We start from the raw sequence: 21,192 nt of genomic DNA, 5'->3' as shown, positions 1-21,192 counted from the left end.
CCTACTGTGCCCATCATGAGAAGGTCCCACCAATCTTGCTTTGAGTTCTGGGTCTACTTGCTATGGCTTTTTCCTTCCCTGCACTTATTTCCTGGATCTGCACCCTTGCTGTGCCCATTATACCCGGCTCCCATCATGTCTTCTGTTATATATTTTGTGGTATGGAATATACAATAAGAGTTGGGCCACACAGTCGTATGTGGACGCCAAAACTCCAAGATGGAGCTGATAAATCTTGTTGTGTGATGTGACTTATGGACCATACAAGATCTTTAGGAAGTCAGAGCTGATTCATCCCACCAGACTTCTTCTGTGACTAGAACTAGGTAGAAGTTCTATAACCTGGGGGAAGTTGATTACTTAATTTTCAGTACTGGTCACTGCTTCACTAGCTGCATGATTGCAGGAGAGCAGACCAGAATGTTCCAGCTAGAAACAGACAACATTGGGTCAGGAATATCTTTCTCTCATGACAGGTCACCTTTAGTGGTGGTCTTTGTATGGCTGTGTTATTACACTTCTGTCCTATTTGCAGCATTGTAACATGTGATGTCTCCACCCTCACCTTAATTTTATTTCTTTTTGTTTACTCGCAGGAGATCGCCTCTTACCTTATTACCTTTGAAAAACATGACGAATGGCTTTCTTGTGCCCCCAAAACCAGGTATGGTGAACCTGAAGGGCAATCTAAATGGGCCCTAACCATATCATTGTCTATGTTCTATGGAACCCCAAGCTCCTATATAAACCCAGGGCTACGATGATATCACTGGCCCGGTCTCCACATTTGTGGTGGGCAGGCCTTACTGCTCAATGTGGTTGTGTGATGATGTGAGACTGCCATTCAATTCAGTAATACCCTGAGCCCAGACCATGTGATATTTCCCAGGGGCGGGGCCATTGGTGGACCTCATTGGTGGAAAGGAAGCTGGCTGAATGATGCTGGCAGTCATGCAGTTTGCAATACTAATGACATCTAGTGGTGGAAATAATTATTGTTCGGGGCTGCTCCAAATTAGAGATTAGTATTCCAATTAAAGTTGCTTTTATCAAAGTCTGAATATTTAGTCTGTAAATAATATAACTGTCCGTGACCTACTGCATTGATGTGATGAGATTTGCATCTCTCTCTGCATCAGAATAACATACATAACTGTGAATAATGGGGTCTCCATGATGCTATACACCCACAGTGCATCCCTAATCTTCTATATTAAAAACTCAGGAATCTGAGGACATCTAGTGAAAGAAAGTAGTTACTGCAGGAGAAAGCACTTGAGAGGAGGTTAGTATTGCCACCAGAACTGCTTTTTCTTTCAACTGTTGGGTGAAACTAAATGTAAAAAATAAAACAGGCCGGTCTTTTATTGCAGAAGAGATGGGCAATGTGCCTTCTTCAATACAATACTTTACTGCCTGTTTACAACTTTAATATTTACACTCACCTGCCGGTACTTTAGTTTCATATGGTTTATCTAATGACAGGTTCACTTAGTGTTGCATCTCCTAAATCAGGGTTGTCCAAACTTTTTGCAAAGAGGGCCAGATTTGGTGAGGTGAAAATGTGTGGGGGCCGACCACTAACCAGGGTTAATCTGGGCGTGGTCTGCGCGGTTCCCACACAGCACACGCCCACTAGGTTGACATGTGGGATTCCCTGCGCATGGAGTCTGTGTCAGTACGGGGCTCCACGCAGAGCACGTTCTTCGAATCAGAATGGGCGTGGTCTGTGCGGGTACCGTACACGCCCACTATATTGACATAGGGGATTCCCTGTGATGACAGAGGCTGCTGACCGGTGGCAATCTAAACTTTGGACATGCCTGTCCTAAATCATCCAGGTGGTCATCTGAAATTTAAACTCCACCTTTTCCCCTCTAAATATAAAACTTCTAGTGACTTTTCCCCATTTCTACTTCAGACCACAGAACGGCTCTATCATCCTATACAACCGCAAGAAGGTAAAATACCGCAAAGATGGCTACTGCTGGAAGAAGAGGAAAGACGGCAAGACCACCCGGGAGGACCACATGAAGCTGAAGGTGCAGGGCATGGAGGTGAGCTTAGACTCAGGATGAGGATGAATATTGAGGTAAGAGATCTGCAGGGTTGGTGTATGCACATCTCTGATCTGATAAATGTGACTCTTATGTCTCCGCAGTGTCTATATGGGTGCTACGTCCACTCATCCATCGTCCCCACCTTCCACCGACGCTGCTACTGGCTCCTGCAGGTAAGTGTTCAATCACCATAATCACTTCCTTCAATTCCTTTACTGAACCCTGAGAAGATATGGAAAAAAAAACAAAAGCTGCTTTGCAATCTTTAATACCTCACTACCTGTATTTTGTAATACATACATAAATGTCACTTTTATTTTATTAAAGAATCATGGTTACGTCAAAAAAGCAATGTCTCTGCAAAGGGCAACCCCCTCCAGACGAGTCTAGGTTGCTTACCGGTCACATGACTGGGGTATAATTTCACCACTCATTGGGTTAATAGCACAGGCTGCAGAGGAGCTTAGAGCCACGAGGAAACACAAGTACACAAGGTATGGGGCCTAATAGATCCCCCTTGCAGAGACTTGGATTTTTGTGCTCTGCGTGGGCTGAGGAGTTAAACTTTTGAATTTTGTTTCTAATTCACATGAGAAATATTAGACTGCATTAAACATAAATCAAATATAGAAAGTGTTTAATGTACAGCTCTGGGTAATAGGTTGGTGCTATATAGTACATGTTTAATAATAATAATAATGATAATAACAATAATAAAATACATTGTTGTTAAGGGGAATTAAAAGGCCATAACCTGCTGCCTTGTGTTCGGCCACTAGGTGTCCTCAGCAGGCCATCCAGTTGTTTCCTTCTCTCCTATATTGGATGTCATAGAATAACCTGAGAAAAATATCTTTAACCAATGCTACTTATTGTCCCATGGGGGGATAAAGTAATTCGTTCTTTATTCCAACAAAAAAAATTTTGGGAAAATTTGCATAAAATTATTTTTGCAGTTTTCATATTTTATATATATTATTTACCTGTAAAAACCTCCTCTGTGAAGACCCCCAAAACCTTTTAGACTTTTAAGTTTGCGTGATCAGGCCAGTCATTATTGCAGAAAGGGAGAGATGACGTCACTTCTGCAATAATGCCTCTTACTTGTCTGATTGCCCTGGGTTTCTTGAATCAAAGCTGAGCTTTGGCTGCCAGAGTTAGGCCATCCTGGCACATCCAATCGAGATTGCCAAAGATGGCGGCCCCTGCACTGGAACTTGCACAGGTGAATCATACGGATTAGGTTCCTTTCAGTTCTTTAAACCATGGAGACTTTGCATCACGTGGGCATTATCTAGAGCAGGCTGTAGGTTAAGTCTGCATAGGGATGCCCTCCACTTTTACTCATCCATGCCATTTTGTTTTTTTGAAGAACTCCTGAGGGCCATCCCAATACATACGTCAGGGCTGAAGGCTCTTGAAAGAAGTTTTTTTCAGGAAGCTATGACTTTGATTTAGTAAACTGTTGATTTTAACTCTGCTATGGCAGAATTTTCTCTGTTGCTTCTGACTGCCCATTCAAACATCTCCACATGTAGCTGTAAAGAAAATCAGGATGAAGTTATTGTTTCTAGTAGAATATTGAACCGAGATGTATTATTCAAAGCTTTGGGTTGAATGCATCAAGCACAATGCTACACCTTAATGAATTTAATTGTAGCTCAATCACTTGTATAGATTAATCACAAATCGCTGCATGTATGGTCATTAGCTAGAGATGTCACAGCAGTGGTTTGTGTTACTGCAAGCTTAAAGGGAGCATTGTTTTGTACATATATCAGTCAGACATTCAATGTCGTCTTTTTTTTTTTTTTTTTTAGAACCCCGACATAGTCCTGGTCCACTATCTCAATGTTCCGCCCATCGAGGACTGCGGGAAGATCTGCGGGCCGATTCTTTGCTCCACTAGCAGCGACCGCAAGGAGTGGATGAAATGCAGCAAAGAGGAACTGATTAGTCAACTCAAACCAATGTGTAAGGAGCAAGGCCAGGGGTGCACAGGGCCATTCTGCTGATTGTTATATTTCTTGGTTAATGAAGAACTATATAAAAGCAGAACTGGAATCAAAGGGGTTTATTTATAAAGCAGTGAATCTGAAACATTCCTTGGTGGAGAATCAGTTACAGCCTTTGAAACACATGAAACGTTTCAACGAATGTCAGATTCTCTGTTTTGATAAATAGACCCCAACCTTAAGCTTTGGCTTTTTTCTAGGGAAAATTTAGAAATCTTACTGTGCCTAAAGGGTACCCTGATTTGCTTTGGAAAAACAGCATCAACAGGTCATTAGCTAGAGATGTCACAGCAGTGCTATATGAGGAAGCCTAGGCACTCCTGTGCCTGCAGACTGATAGCCATATATCTGCATTTTGAGATCTAAGGCACAACTGGTCTGTACTGTGCTTCTCACTGTTCTCCATGTTGGATGCTCTGACATGAGGAGTTAAAGACCTGCCTCGACCAAGATGCCCCTCTGTACACACAGGCACAGTGCAAAACAAGGCATGGCAAGTCAGTCAATGGTAGGGAGACCCCCGACAATACTGGCAACTGGTCCTTTACTCTCAGCCTCCCTATTTTAGGGCAAACTAATGTCACTCTACATATCCACTCATGCATCAATACAAATCCTGTTTCTTTCATTTCCCTTGCATCTAATTGGGTATTCAAAATGGAATTAGGTTGATCAAATATTTTAAAGATTTTATTCTTAACAACCAACTTCTTCCTCTTTTACAAGACAAACCCAATATGTGTACATTACACACATATCTGCAGTGGTCTCCCCTTTTGCCGGGGCACTTTTCAGCAACCACCCCAGCTTTTGGGTGGTTACTGATGAGTTGGGTCACAATTCAGGGGCTTCTACCCTCCTGCAATTTCTTCCCACCCAATATTTCTGGGTTGATCACTGTATCTGTGTTTGCCTGACAAGTATTGCATAAAATCAGAGCGAAGGGCTATTTTTACCAAGCAACTTTTTCAGGAAATCTGTAAAAGGTCAGGAATAGTTTTCTATTGTACATGTGTTCTTTATGGGTTCAGCATCTTGATAAAGGTTTAATGATTTCTAAACTGCATTGTAACCAACAACCTTAGGATGGCTTCCCTTATTACTTGCATTTTACTTCATAAGCCCTGCACCCCCCTGCTTGGCAGTCACTAACCAAAGTACTTCTCTTTGGCCTTTGTTATACTGTGTTGCCTTACCTCTAATTTAATAGTCTTTGCAGCAAAAAAAAAAAATCTTTGCTGCATCCAACTTCTAAAGAACATAAGCATGGCTGGACTGCTTTATTCATCGTTCTTCTTTGCCATGAATATGGATTAATTGTAGAAACAAGCGAAGGAGGAGCTGGAGGCTGCTTGGTAGTTTCTCCTTAAAACTGCATACAGTTTAGTATTTAAGTAGGTAGCTGCCACACTAGGTGGTACAATTAAACAGCTGTTTCTCCAACAATAAACCAGATCTTTAATAATATTACAAAAGCAGAAAAATAAAGAACAAAGTCTCGTTCACAAAAAGTCTTTATCCAATGCTTCAGATGTTCAGGCTGTCATTTTCATATTTGTGCTCTGCGACACACAAAACAGACCAGGTATGAGGTCCTGATTGTACAATGTATAGTGTAAATATGGTTCAAGAGTGCTGAAGCTAAAATAAGGGGAGCAGGAAGGCAACCTCTAACTAGCAAAGTCAAAAAGTATTTAGCTAAAATAGTTTTTGATGGAAAGACCACATGGTCTTTTTCAGCCCTGACTGGTTTCCTGAGCTGCATGTTATTAAAGCTTGTGATTATTTGTTCATCGGAATTTCAGCACGTTCTATTGTCCAGTGGTTGATCACAGACTTGTTCCATTGTAACACGTGTTCCAGGGGAGGCCCCAGGTCCTAGTTATCTGACTAAGATCTGCCAGCATAGGTCATTGAGAGGAATATAATGGAAGGTCACATGGCGCTGATTATTATAAGGTCACCAATTTGAGTCATTTTTTTTCTTCTCCACAGTTCATGGCATTAAATGGTCCTGCAGCAACGGAAATGGAACAAGTGAATTCTCCATAGAGCAGCTGGTGCAACAGACCCTGGAGACGCACCAGGCCAAGCCGCCTCCTCGCACGCACACTTGTCTGTGTAACACCAATACGGGTAAGTGTTGGTTATCCTGTGGACCCCTAGCAGCGGCATAAAACAAGTCATAAGCAGACCGGTGAAGGAGAGAAATACTATAGAATGTCAGTTACTTGACAGATCTGAATCTGCTGGAACTGGTGACATTATATCCAAGATGGCGGCACCCAGTGCTAGTTTTAGGGCTTTTAAATGGTGAAAAATACATCAAATGCACATTTAATATAATAAAAAGAGGATCACTGTATGTCCATATAATCTTATGCACACCTGTCCGCACCCAGCTGCTGCATGAGATCTGCTTTACTCAGATGCATTGATTGGATACTTGAGCAGCCAACCAGTACTAACTCACTTAGATCTGGCTCCTCACTTTGGCTGTACGATGTCGCAGCCAAACATGACATGACATGACGCAGTCAGGATGGACGGAAATTTTTATTAAACAGAATATATAGTGCCAACATATATTGCAGCGTTGTACAATAAATAGGGGTTGCAGATGACAGACAGATACACAGGAGGAAGGAGCCTCCCCTGAAGAGCTTACAATCTAGGAGATGGGGGAAGTATCACACAATAAGAGGGGGATATGGAATGATGGGTAAGCAGTGAAGGTTTAAAGAGACAGAAGTAGACGGGTAAGCAAGTTTAAAAAGATGGGTTTTAAGGCCTCTTTTAACTTATCACAAAGTAAGCCGAATAAGACGAGGAAGACCATTCCAGAGAGTTGGGGCAGCTCTAGAAAAGTCTTGGAGCCATGCGTGTGATGAGGTTATGAGTGAGGAATTCATTAGTAGGTCATTGGAGGAGCGGAGAGAGCGGCTAGGTGGGGTTATTTTTTTACCAGGTCAGAAAAGTAAGTGGGACAAGAACTGTGGAGGGATTTGAAGGCAAAGCACAGGAGCTTTAATTTGATTTTAAAGTTTTTAGATTGTAGAGGAGAGAGTCGGGTTAGTGGAATACCGGAGAGGAGGAGGTTACAGAAGTCCAGACAAGAGATGATAGGAGCGTGTACAAGTAGTTTGGTCGTCTCTCTGGGGACAGGTAGGGGCGGATTTTGGAGGTGAAAGTGACAGGACCTGGAAATGTTCTGAATTTGGGGGGTAAAGGAAATGGCAGATTTGAAGGTGACTCCGAGACAACTTGCCTGAGGGGAAGGAGGAATATCAGGGTTATTAACAGTTAGAAATAAGTTGGGGAGATTTGGAATGTGAGGGGGGAATGATGATGAATTGGGTTTTATCCAGGTTGAGTTGCAGCTTTGTCAGCCATCCATTATGAGATAGCTGACAAGCAGCATGAGACTTTACATCTGTTGAACAAGGGACATTGGTGAGAGGTGTAGGTATTTCAACACTCACCTTACTTTGAGTAGCCTTGTCATGGTGGAGGAAGATCTGTATGCTCCAAAGCTTATTTTGACCAATTCCCTGAAATCACATTTCAATGTAGAGTTGTAAGATCAAATCCCAGCAGAACAGATTGTTTTCTGTTTGTTTAGAGGTAAGTAAAGGTGAATCCTACTGGTTGTGTACTAATATCCAGAATTTTGTCTTTTACACTGGTATAGCTGATTTGTTTTTTCAGCTGCCTTCTGTGGGCTTGTGGAAAACTCTACATATATCTCTATGGAAAACAGTCAACAGGGAGAAGACTGGAGCAATTCAGCAGAATGATGTCACAAAGAGATGAGCTGAAATGAATTTCATGGCAATAGCCAGGGGATTAATTAATAAATACATTTAGTATTTTTTATTTATAATATTCCACTTAAAACTTTCCTACCTTTCTGTCATACATAGCGGCTCCTCTGAAACAATTTCCACTGCACACTGTGAGCCTCTCACAATGTAAACTGTAAGCTGCAGCAAGTCAAACAGAACCCGCCTTGTTTGCAGCATTATCTAGCTGTTTCCTCTGCCTAACTGATCCTTTCATTAAATAGACTTTCATTTAATAAACAATGGAGGTTCAGGATCACATGTGGGCAATACATAGGGCAACAGCTCTATCTGTATGTACCCCATTACATTGTGCTCTGTACATTCAAATTCTGCCTGCCTTGGAGCGCACACTCCTCATACCACCCACTATCAAAGCATTTTGATAATTGCAATGCTCCTCCAGAGATCCAGTTTGTTGGAGTATAGAAACGGGGAGTTGTGATAATTTCTGAATGCTATGTGATGGACCTTGCCATTGCATGAAATCGGGTAATTATCAGGAAAGAAGGGTGTGGTGTGTGCTTTTTACTTGATGTGTCCCTTGCATAGGTTCTCTTTAAGTAAAAATAAATTGTGGAAAAGTAGTACATTTCTTTCTTTTTGTTCTGTTAGGGACAGCGGGGGGCGTCCCTCACAAATGCACCAGTACGAAGCATCGTATCATCTCTCCGAAGGTGGAGCCACGACTGTGTCCCTTTCCTGCCCTCACGGAGGTCCAGAACATCTCGTCCTCTTCGGCAGATCCTGACCAAGTCAAAGACAGGAGGCCAGGAAGTAAGGGTGGCAAAACCCCTTTGGGGAATGATCCCAGCTCCTCACATTCCTTCCCAGATCTCCCCGATACAACACAGGCCTCACCGCCGCTGACCCTCTCCAATGGCTTTTACACTGACCGAGAGTTGGCCGGGGTCACCATAACCACCACCCCTGGTGTCCCCGGCATCAGTGCGGTGCTGGTCATGACCGGAATTCCCGAAAAGTCTCTTACATTGACGCCAAGCCAGCATCTGATACCAGCTGACGCTGGAACCCAGCCTGCTGCTGTACCAGTCGGTATTTCCCTTCTGCCCTCACCTGTGGAGGGTCTTCTGCTTTCCTCATCTCATAGTCTGGAGGTAGCAACAGAGACAGCTCCTGGGGCAAGCACTGAAACTTTTGACCCTGACTCCTTCCTGAATAGTCCGAAGGAAGGCCAGACGTATGGAGGCGCAGCTAAAAATGAGGTGTTCAAGACGGAGACAAGCGATGGGGGGGTTTCGGGATCCCAGGTCAGTAGTCTTATGGAATCAAACGAGCTGACGCAATCAGATATGGTCGCCAAAGTGGAGGAGGGGAATTCATCTGTGGCCAAGGCCGCAATGGAAGAAGAGAGTCACAAAGTAGAGGAAAACGTTTGCCATAGTTCAGAGGTGGAGATGGAAGATTCGAGAGAAGGGCAGGTCAGCTCCAGTGATGACGTCCAGGCGGAAGTCGTGTCTACGGTGGAAAAGCAAGAAGACAATGAAGCCGCGGGAAGTCACATGAACGACCTTTACTCCATCATCCAGAATGACCTGAGCTCTTCTTCCGGTGCCTCCAGTGTCCACATGGAGCTATCCGCTGAAAACTTCAATATCTCGTTTGACAGTCAGTTCCCTGATCTCATCTCTGACCTGATGACGGAAGAAGCTGCCCCAAGTGGGTATGGGCAATTTGGAGACCCGCAAGCAAGTTCTTCTCCGGTCCAGGCGGTCTATGGACAGCAACAACCAGTGCAGCAACAACCTCTACCCCAGCAGGTGCAACCCATGAACACCGACACCTCAGCTATTACCGATTCATTTTCTGAGACGGGCGATGGATCCATAGGACTAGTGGGGATCACAGATTTCTCTCCAGAGTGGTCCTACCCAGAGGTAACGAAACGGTCTCTGTCTACTACCTCATAGTATTGTGTTCAATATAAATTGGTTCAGTTTTCCTACAGCTGATATATCCATTTGTTAAATGTTTTTGACTTGGAACACACACTGTGCCATTTATCCTACTGTACACCCAGAGCCGCTGGTTTATAGACCGGATACATCCTAATATAGAGCCATTCATCCCACTGTACACCCAGAGAAGCTGGTTTATATCCTAGGTGCATGCTGTTTAAATATACTTGTCCTCTCTACTTTCTTCCCTTGACCTTTTTGCTTTTTGTCCTTATTTCCATTGCTGTCATTCGTCTCTTTGTTATCACTCAGGGAGGTGTCAAGATTCTCATAACAGGGCCATGGGTGGAGGATTCTGACTCCTATTCCTGTGTATTTGACCATGTGACCGTCCCTGCATCTCTCATCCAATCAGGGGTCCTACGTTGCTACTGCCCAGGTAAGTGTCTGCTCCTTGTAATTCTATGCTTTATTCCTACTTCCAGTGTTAGCATATTATAAGGTTTGTCTTAGTGTTTAATAGTAAAGTGATAGTGGAATGTTTTAGTAGCCTCCTGGACGCAGTCAGGCCTGGTTGTAAGTCTGCGGTCTGTTCTAAGGAATAGGTCACAGAATTGTAGGTAAGGTAAATAAGGCTCCAGCAATTTATTACAATATTTATATTTTTTGTTTTGCATTGAAGACTTTTCTTTGCTTTAATAGGGTTCAGTCATGTGAGGGTAGTAAATGGCCTGACTGTGATACTGGGCAGTTATCAGCTACACTGGGGGTCAAAAGTAAGAACCTCCAACCATTCTTATTATTAAACAGGATTTATATAGCGCCAACATATTACGCATCGCTGTACATTAAATAGGGGTTGCAAATGACAGACGGATACACAGGAGGAAGAGAGGACCCTGCCCAGAAGAGCATACAATCTAGGAGGTGGGGGAAGTATCACACAATAGGAGGGGAGATATGGAATGATTGGTAAGCAGTGAAGGTTTAGATACAGACAGTGACACAGGAGGAGAGGACCCTGACCCGAAGAGCTTACAATCTAAAAGGTTGTGAAACATAAAAACGGTTTGGAGTCACATGGAAATTTTCCAGTTGTGAGTTTTGTTTGTTTGTTTCTTGTGGGGGAGCACTTGTAGTTTTTAGGAATGCTTTAACCGTATAGCAATAACTCTCAGTGTAATGCCAACCTAAGTGTCCCAGTAAGGGCAATCCCAAACTTCTCCCTAAAGCTAACCTTACCCAGTGTTCTCCCCAGCCCCTTTCAGCTGGGCACACCACCCGGTACTTTTCAGTAACCACCCGGCTGTTTTTGGGTGGTTACTGAAGAGTTGGGTCACAATACCAGGGGTTTCAACCCAGCCCATCCAGCTTAAATAGATTTCTGGGTTGAACACTGTTTACCTGTAACACCAACCCTACCCTTCTCTGTAAACCTAGCCCTAGCTATCCCTCCTTGTTAAACCAACCCTAACCTCCCCGTAAACTTATCCTTTATGTTCCCCCTATAAACCTGTAAACCCAGCCGTAACACTAACCCTACCTGCAAACCTATCTTTAGTCCTAGTGCTGGCTCTCCCTGGAACCCTAACATGAAACCTCTCTGCGTTTCTAATAATAACCCTCCCTGATATTCTCATAAAATCCTCCAAAAATTCCCTGATGTATATACAACCACTTTGTTACCTCTCCTGAGTTTATGGCAGAGCAGTGATCTCCCCAGGGCCTTTAAGATGGGCGCCCCACCCGGTGCTTTTTAGTAAGCACCCGTCTCTGTTTTAGTCTTCCCACGCACCTTCAAAACATTTCTAGTTTCCTGAGTACAGGAATTGTCTTCATTTGATCATACCCTCCTCACTTTCCGACTTTTTCTACATGTATTTCCAAGCTTCTCTTATCTGTTTCTGACTGGTTACCACTCACTCTCCTTCCTCCTTCCCCCCTAGTGTTCTTGTTTTCCACCCCTTCATTTCTTTATTTTCTAGCTTCACTGATTTGTTGTTTTCTTATATAATATACAATTTGACACTGATACTTTAGCTACATGTTTGATTTTGTTACATATTGCTGTTGCACCCTGTGTTCTATGTTTAAGCTACGTACACACTTCCAATTATTATCGTTGGTAAATGAACGACGAACGATCCTGCACGATATCTGCGAACGATCGTATAGCACCGATCCTGTACATACAGATAACGACACGATCGTTCGTAGATATTGTACACACAATAGATGCGATCGTTTGAACGATACAGGAAGTTACGTGCACCGCAGGAACGTTCGTTCATCACGCATGCTCAGACCATGGACGATCAATGAACGATCGTACACACGAACGATGGTCAACGATCGTCGTCGTCCAATCCGATCCGCCGGTCCGGTCGTTCATTTTCAACGACTTTCCTCGTTCGTCGGCGTCGTTGGTTACTTTTTTACGAACGATTTTTGCCCAATCGTTCGTTCGTCGTTCATTTTGAACGATAAAAATTGGAAGTGTGTACGCAGCTTTATTCTTCCATACTTTGGCTACTTTTCTTTTATATTATACAATGTGCTTACAATGTCCCAACTGATACTGTTACATTTGATTAAAGCAGACCTAAACTCCAAATTTTTCTTTACATAAGATTAGACAACCCTTTTATTTAAAGTAAAAATATTATTGATTTTTTTTTTTTTATTTTGCGTTCAATTGTAATATTTCTTCTTTTTTTTATTAGAACTTTCTGCCAGTACCACCCTTTTTCTATGTTCATACTTCTTCTGTATTTTTTTTTTTAATTATTATTCTTGTCACTCCCAGTTTTTATACATAAATAAGATTTCATTTTCTGGGTTGAACACTGCAGAGTACCTGCTAATGTGCCAGGTCCAGAGGCATTTCTCATTCCTTCTCTGCCATTTCTTTACATCTCTCTTGCTTATTTATTTAGCATTTGTTTTCAGATTTGCCATCCTGTTTTGTCTATTAACATCCAATGGGCACATGTGCTAGAATAAAACTATCCTTGCACTAGACGCCATGCTTATCGTCTTACAGCTGCCAGGAATGAGATGGGAGTTTATACATTGCTATGCATGAACTGCATGCAGTATAAAGAATTTTTATAGAGAATTTGCTAATTTTCCTACCTTTTGCAATACAGAATGACTAATTGGGGTCGATTAAATAAAGCTCTCCAAGGCTGGAGAGGATACACTTTCATCAGTGAAGATGGGTGAACCAGCAAACCTGCAATGGATCTGATCCAGGATTCAAAACATTTTCTAGCCTCCTGGGCGGATTTATATGTCTAAAAGCAGTACATTGTTTTTCATGAAAATTTATTTTACAGTTTTTTTAATAGTATGAGTATAATAAAGCTGGAAACACAAAATCATGTCAAAATAATAAATGAAATAAATGTTTAAAAATAAATTTATTAATAAACTTTGACATGATTTATTGTTTCAAACTTTATTATACTTATACTATTATAATATACTGTAAAATAAATTATCATGAAAGACAATGTAATGCTTTTAGACATATAAATCCAATGTATTGCATTCAATACAGTAATTTTGTACTGAATGCAATACAAAATAATTTGAAATTCCCGCCATGCCCTAGTAACAGCCGCACGTACCGACATCACCGGAAACGTCAGCGCACTCGCCGGGGGACAGATCAAGGAAGAAGACGCGGCCAGATGATTGCAGGACCCTGGAGGACGCTGATGGGTCCAGGTAAGGTTTTATTTTTTACATTTTTAACTACCCTGAATGTGACTCGGGGTTACCGCTTTCCGCTGGGGAGGCTAGCAAATAGCAAATCATTTTAAAGAAATCCATTCCAGGTTTGGTGGATCACCCAGCTATACTGATGAAAGTGTATCCTATGCAGGCTCGGAGAGCTTTAATAAATCAGACCCATTGTGCCTCATTTGCAGGTAATGGCAGCAGTCCATTCATTTATTTAGTTTTGTTAAGACATTCATTACTATACGGTGATATATATGAGAAATACATTTGTGTATTATAAAAAATATTAGGATGGTAATAATATGTTGTCAATCCTTGACTACAGCTCATGAAGCCGGCCTGGTCACCCTTCAGGTCATTCAGCACCAGCAGGTGATTTCACACTCCGTCATCTTTGAGTATCGTGCTCGGAATTTCCTGTCTCTGCCCAGCACCCAGCTGGACTGGCTGTCTTTAGATGGTGAGTGAAATGTATATAATATGTTATAACAATACACAGCACTGAGATTTTGAATGACATTTGATAGTGTTACTACTGCTGATCACCTTACTCCATCATGGAGGTTCTGACATGCAGGAGCGAGGCCCTACCTCCACCAAGATGGCTTCACACACTTAATACCATACATAACAAGGCATAGTAAGTTATTAATGGGTGAGGATCAGTTGTCAGGAGACAGACAATACTGGTGAACAGTACTTTACTGTCTGCATGATACTCCCAACACATTACAAGTTTGGTTGCCCGTGGGTAAATAAGGTGAACTACTTGCCTGATCTATTCCTGGCTCCTTTGGTAGCTGACACACTTTTGCAAGAATGTGGGGGAGCCCTAGGTGTTCTGTACAGTGCAGGACTGGCGATCCTGCATTATTCAGGATGAAGTCCGAGAGCTGTGACCTGCTGAGCAGCAAAGGGAAGAGGTTCCAAGGTAATGAATCCCACAAGAGTATACGGTAAGTATATAGCCATATTTAAAGCCTACTTGCCAAATCCTTGTAACAAGCAGGTGGGCCTTTCCTAAGAGTTAAAGCGGAAGTAAACTCAAAATAAAAAAAAAACACGCTTTCCTTTGCCGTCGATCTGTGTGGAGGTTTCTTTGTTTGGGTCCCGGTATCCGTCTTCGGCTTGGCACGGAAGAAGTGCTGACATCTTCTTCTCTCTTCTTCCGGGTTCTTCTTCCTGCATCACCTGATCTCGCACTGCACATGCGTGAGATTGGCAAGTTTTTCTTCCGCTAAAGAAAGGGCTCCTTCTGTGCTTCAATTGTGTACTCTGATTTTCCACATCCTGAATCAATTTCTATTTCCACCCTGTATGTAAAATTAGTTGTACCTGCACCTAAAAGTAGTACACTCATTGCCAGGAATATACAGGGTCACCAAAATGTGCAGTGATCTCCCCAGCCCCTTTTAGCTGGGTGCACCACCCGACACTTTTCAGTAACCATCTGGCTGTTTTTGGGTGGTTACTAACACATTGGGTTACAAAACAGGGGCTGCCACCCACCTACAGCTTCTTCCCACCCAGCTTTAAACATTTCTGGGGAAAATACTGATGTATCTGCATTTGTCAGCTGCCTGCAACTTGAAAAATGGCAGAAAATGCGCCATGGCATAGCTGTCAGGGAGATCAGTAATTTTCGACTGCAAAGCACCCCCCTGTGGCTGCCCAGTTTGCGATCCTGAGCTGCACACAAGACTTCTATTGTAGGGCTTCCATAACTGGGAAAAATAACCATGTAATGCCATTGCACATTGGCCCGCTAATTTAGTTTGACCAGCTGACCTTTTTACTGTGAGCACTATGGTGGGCTGATTGAGAAAATAAAATCTGAAAAAGAGGGGCAATTAGGGCCACACATTTCCTGTAGCAAGGAACAGCATTTATCACTCACATTACCCTCTCTCAGGGACAGCTGAAGTGCAGTCAGTTCCTACTGATGAATTAATTCACCCAGAACCACATCTCCCAGAAGCCATTTTCCTGCACACAGTATGTGGGCAGTCTACAGTCTTTTATTAATTGGACAGAAATCAATGTATGTTTGGGACAAAGATTGCAGGGAATAGGAGGAGATCTGTTGTCCAGCAGGTAGGGCTAACAAGACTGGAAAATTGAAAAGTGCAAGTGTGGGTTTGTCCCTTACTTCATTTTTATTGGTGCCCTGGAGCTCCCCTTTAGACAGGAAAGATAAGTTGAGCATTACTAAGCAGCTGCTAGTAATAGGATTAAAAGGGTTAAATGTCTATGGAAAATGAATTAAAAAAGAGCCCCCAATTCAGTCTGTCCTGAAGATCAGTTATACGAGGGATATGGTAAGATCCCCACCATCGCCTCCTGTGCCTCTCTGAATGCCAGGCCGCCATCCTCTGCCAGGTTTAGAGGCGCCGAGCTGCGAGGGGTGGCAGGATCCTCCATTTCTATTTTCGTCCTTCATCTTTCAGCGCCACACAGCAACCTGAATCCCACCCAGGACTATTTTCCTAGCTGTGGAAGGACACAGTGACGCTGGTGGCATGCTTACCATTCCCAATGCAGCGTGACATGGGCACAGAACAGCCCGCTCTCTAGAAAGCAGCTGGCTTTACAGCGAAACTAAAAAAAGGGGGGTGGCACAGGGGTGACAACTCCGAAACTGTTTATAGAAAGTCCTCAGTGTCCTCTATCACAGCCCAGTAAATGTTAACTACTAAGGTTCTGGGGTCACCCCACAGGAGGAGGACAGACTCATGGCGCCCCCTTCTGTCTGTGTCACCCTGCAGGAGGAGGACAGACTCATAGCCATAGCGCCCCCTTCTGTCTGTGTCACCCTGCAGGAGGAGGACAAACTCATAGCGCCCCCTTCTGTCTGTGTCACCCTGCAGGAGGAGGGATAGAGTCAGAGGTGGTTGGAGCATTGAGTGTTTTTCCAGTGTAGAGTTACATTTGGATTATTTAGTATATATGGAATCTGTACCCAGGGCGAGTTGGTTGAAGGCAGTAAAGTGAGGTCTCTTCCACCCTTCTCCTTTTACTTCTCTTTCGTCCCTCCCCTCATTAATCTGATCTCCTTAAGTGATTGTGTGGGACCTTCTGTGAGTGATGAAGAAATGGAAGGGGTAGGAGGAGGGCTCGTTACGTGGTAATTTATAGCCAAACAGACAGGCATGAGAAGATCTTCTTATTAGCGCTCAATCCTATTACACCGTCTGCTCATCATTTACAGTCTTCCTCCTGCCGGATCGGTGTTGGGTAGGGTAGAGTTTGTTCGCTCTGGGTCCTCAAGCTTTGCCAGGCCTTACCTACTGGGCACAACATCAGCGAAAACTAAAATTAATTCAAGAGGTGGCTTAAATAGAACTTGTCTTTGAAATGTCATGTGGGAGGCAAACACTGGCAGTTGGTTGGGCATCGAAATGGGGGCACCGTGCAAAAATCTATGACATCTCATTGCCCATTTGCTGCAAGTTTGTGCATGAAGTAACTGTATTCAATGCAGAAATTTTTTAAAGCTCGGTGGGAAAAAGCTGCAAGCGGGTGACAGCCCCTGTATTGTGACTCAACTTATCAGTAACCACCCAAAAACAGCCAGGTGGTTACTGTGGCGTTCTGGGTGGTGCTCCCAGCTAAACGAGGCTGGGGAGAGAACACTGAAGTAATACCTTATACCACATTAGACTCCATTTTTAAGTAGATTTGCATTATTGATTTGTCCTTAAAGCCATATAGTTTAGTATGGAGTAGGAGCTTGCCTTCCAGCTTTCCTTTGGACTTGCACAGTTGTTTAGGCTCCTCTCCTTCACTGAAATTGCTCACTTTGATTTCCCTTCACACTGTGTTCTTCTCATATTGCACATTAGAAGCTGCAGCAGGTCAGAGAGATCCCACCTAATTTTCTGTCCCGCATCATTGTACCCCATCTGGACTGTTCTTGGCCCCATATTTTCCATTCATTGGATTTTATTTCTTTCAATCATGGAGCCTCAGCATCACATGTTGTTGTGGCAGTGTCCAGGCAAATATGCTTTAAAATCTCAATTCTCCTTTTATAAATCTAACTCAGGCTGATTTTGATTTATAAATATATAACAATTAAAAACTCGTACAACGTTGTGGTTATATTGTGTGATGGTAAATTGTACAGTGACCGAAGGGGTAAGTGCTGATTGCAGTTAGTTTGTCCGGAGTATTGTTTCCAGGTGACAGTGTTGTTTTCTATTTGGAAGATGCCATGACCTTTATTTCTCGAGTTTATTAGGAGTGCTTGAGAACCCGAGCGTCATATTTATTTGTAGAGCTGTATAGGAAATTGCCTCATCTAGAGTGTCTTACGTTCTTGCCTGGTTGTATCATTCATTCCCCTCTATGCCATAGTTTATCCTCTGTTATTTGCAGTACTTTTTTTATTAAATGGTCCCTGTTCTCCAGCACACATAATGCCTTATATCTCTCTATTACACGGAGTGCCTTCTGCCTCTGTATCAAGCATAGTGCCACATGCCTCTGTATCAAGCATAGTGCCACATACCTCTGTATCAAGCATAGTGCCACATACCTCTGTATCAAGCATAGTGCCACATACCTCTGTATCAAGCATAGTGCCACATACCTCTGTGTTGAATATAGTGGCTGATACCTCTTTATACCATGTAGCGTCTCATATTTCTAGTATACTCTGTGCAATGTTCTACTCAGAATAGTTTTGTAAGCTGGGTGGGTAGAAACAAAAGGTAGTTGGTCAAAAGTGGGCACAAGTGTTTCCGGTTGTTGCGTAGAAAGCTCCTATGCTTTCTTCCAATGTTCAACCCAGAATGTTTTTTTAAGCTAGATGGGAAAAATTGTAGTTGGGTGGTAGCCCCTGTATTGTGATCCAACTCATCAGTAACCACCCAAAAACAGCTATGTGGTTACTGAAAAATGCCAGGTGGTACGCCCACCTAAAAGGTGCTGGGGAGAACACTGCTGTTTGTATGGCCCATTTTTCCTTCATCTTTGTATTTTGCCGCAACAGTCCAGGGCCCCTGTATTGTCACCTTCCTTTTCAATACCACACAAACTGACACTGAACTACTGAAATGTACCGAGTGGTATGCCCAGCTAAAAGAAGCTAGGAAAAATACTTTCTGTTCCTCTGTGTCTCAGGATATCTGTAATGCACCCTATCTTGACCTTTTTACCAAGGGGGAACCTGAAAATAACATTTGGGTCTGTAGTGAAAACCCCTGCTATAATTACTATATCCACAGTTCAGGGTATAAAAGGAAGAATTCCTCATACATTTTTGGTCATAGGCAAAAAGATTATTGGTGTCAGTGGTAACCAAATTGGTCCAAATTGCTCATGGCACCCTTGCCATACCTCCAAAGGAACCCTGGTTGAGAAACCCTGTTTTAGACAACCTTTGTGATGTATTTGGCCATTTTTATAAATGGCAAATCTCAATATTCATACCAACTGTAATTATTTTCTTTGTGAATGATTGCTGATGGATAGTGAACTGGCATAATGAGTATGAGGACATTTAATGGGTGCTGGGGAGAAATATTGAGAATGAATAATAAATAATGTGGATGGACTGTAGCCAACCAGGACTGGTGATGAGTAGAGATATGGATTGGTGGGCAGCTTGGGTGAGTGATGGCCATTGGTCATTGAGGATGTGTTCCATGTCCAAAGATTCAATGGCCCTGATTAAATAAAGCTCTCCAAGGCTGGAGAGCACAAGGGGTTATACAGTGATCAGACTGTGATGTAATTTTTTGAGTTATCAGTGTGTCAGCTGCAAGAAGGGCTTGGTGGTCAACTTGCTTGATGAAAAGCAGGAGATGATGTGTCATTGTTAAAGGATCAGTCCGTCAAAAACTGAGCCTAGGTGCTGACTTGTTAAGATCCAACTCTAACCAATAACCAATACTTTTTTCTTTTTCTTTTTTTTTTTAGAATAGGGTAGGGAGGTAATAGTACCTTTGTCCAACATTATTGCTATTTGAGTTTTACCGTGGAGATGTTTTCATACAACATTTAGCCACAGATGGACTTTGTTGCACCAGTAGTTAGGATCTTAAATCTACACACCAGCCTCAATCGTCCTCCAGCCTCCAAGGTAGGCATAGGCCAGCATTTCCCAACCTCAGTTTCTGCAGAGGTTGCTGCGGTAGGCATGGGCCAGTATTTCCCCCCCAGAGTTCCTCCAGAGGTTGCTGGGCTGGGCATAAGCCAGGGTTTCCCAACCAGGGTTCCTCCAGAGGTTGCTGGATCAGGGTACAGGTCAGGGTTTCTCAACCACAGTTCCTGGGGCTGCTGGGGTTTCCTTTGGCAATGAGCATTGAAACCAATGATCTTTTTTGCTATCCGTAAGGGTGACATTCTTCCCAATGGCCAGCAATATAAGAGGCATTCTTCCCACTGACCACAATCTGTGGATATAGTAATTATATCAGGGGTTCTCAGAGGACCTTAAAGTTATTTTAAGGATTCTCCATATTAAAAAGCTTGAGGAAGGCTGGCATAGAACAATCTAGGTAATACAATCCCAGCATTGGACTCCTCAAAAACTAAAGTCAGCAGGAGACTCTGACCACTTTTATAACCAAAGGTGCACTTTTGAGTGTACTTACCCTTTAAGAGATGAAGTGGCCAACTTGACACACACTTTAAACCGTGAACGCTAGTACTGGGAATGAAACTCCCACAGAAAGTTGTGTGAATGCAGACACTTCTACAAGATGTGCTTGGAGTGTATACAAGAGTCTTGTCCTTTCAGCTGCTCTGTGGATTAACACAGAAGATAGAAATTCCTTAACGCACCATACGGTGAGTGGCTATTATACATATTTTTAATATTATTTGGTAAATAAATAGTGTTTGGATAGATGATTTCGTCTATTGAGAAAAAAAGATATGGTTATCCCAAAGCTTTTTTTATTTTCTAATTGTCCTGGTCGGACCATGTAGTGTGGTTCTGTATTATTAAGGGTTGTATTTGTCTATTGGACGGTGAAGTTTGGTTCTGTTTTTTGGTTTTCGTGGTTTATTTCTCTGTAATGTGCAGATTTGAATGCAGGATGTACATTTTACGAGATGTTATGGGTTGGTTCTGTATCTTAGAGGGACATTAAAGATTGGTTCTATACCATGGAGCTATTGCAAGAGTTTGGTTTTTTGCAGTAGAGGGGCAACAAGGGTTGGTTCAGCACCGTGTAGGTACTGTAAATGTTGGTAATCTGTTCTTGGGAATCAATATGGGTTGGTTCTGTACTATGGAAGGAAAGGTAGGGTTTGTTCTTTACCATGGATGATTGGTTCTGCACCATGAAGGGACTGCCAAAGGTTGGTTCCATACCACAAAAGGACAAGATTCTTTATTATAAAGAGTCACTAAAGGTTGGTTCTGTATCATGGAGTAACTGGAGTAAATGGGTTGGTTCTGTACCATAGAAGGAATGGTAAGGTTAGTTCTTTACCGTGGAGGATCGGCAGCATAGAGCTACTTTAAGTGTTGGTTTTCTGTCATTGGGGGTCATTATGGGTTGGTTTTGTACCACAAAGAGTCACTGAAGTTTGGTTCTATATTATAGAGTAACTGAAAGAATTGGTTGTATACCATGTAGAAAAAAGTAAAGGTTGG

General features: G+C 42.7%; 1 protein-coding gene across 4 annotated transcripts in view; it reads left to right on the top strand.

The window, feature by feature from the left end:
• Nucleotides 1-21,192, top strand: part of CAMTA2 (calmodulin binding transcription activator 2) — a 52,428-nt gene that overhangs the window by 6,340 nt on the left and 24,896 nt on the right. For all 4 annotated transcript variants that reach the window (XM_072399287.1, XM_072399286.1, XM_072399285.1 and 1 more), the window contains exons 4-11: nt 597-664; nt 1,922-2,057; nt 2,162-2,233; nt 3,881-4,034; nt 6,071-6,211; nt 8,533-9,815; nt 10,149-10,275; nt 13,909-14,043. In XM_072399287.1, coding sequence (XP_072255388.1) covers nt 597-664; nt 1,922-2,057; nt 2,162-2,233; nt 3,881-4,034; nt 6,071-6,211; nt 8,533-9,815; nt 10,149-10,275; nt 13,909-14,043 — 2,116 coding nt within the window. The remainder of the gene's footprint in view (nt 1-596; nt 665-1,921; nt 2,058-2,161; nt 2,234-3,880; nt 4,035-6,070; nt 6,212-8,532; nt 9,816-10,148; nt 10,276-13,908; nt 14,044-21,192) is intronic.

This window comes from Pyxicephalus adspersus, chromosome 2 (assembly GCF_032062135.1).
Source record: "Pyxicephalus adspersus chromosome 2, UCB_Pads_2.0, whole genome shotgun sequence".
NCBI classification, from domain to species: domain Eukaryota; kingdom Metazoa; phylum Chordata; class Amphibia; order Anura; family Pyxicephalidae; genus Pyxicephalus; species Pyxicephalus adspersus.
The sequence above is the reverse complement of the archived record's forward strand: the minus strand, read 5'-3'. Positions and strand labels throughout refer to the sequence as shown.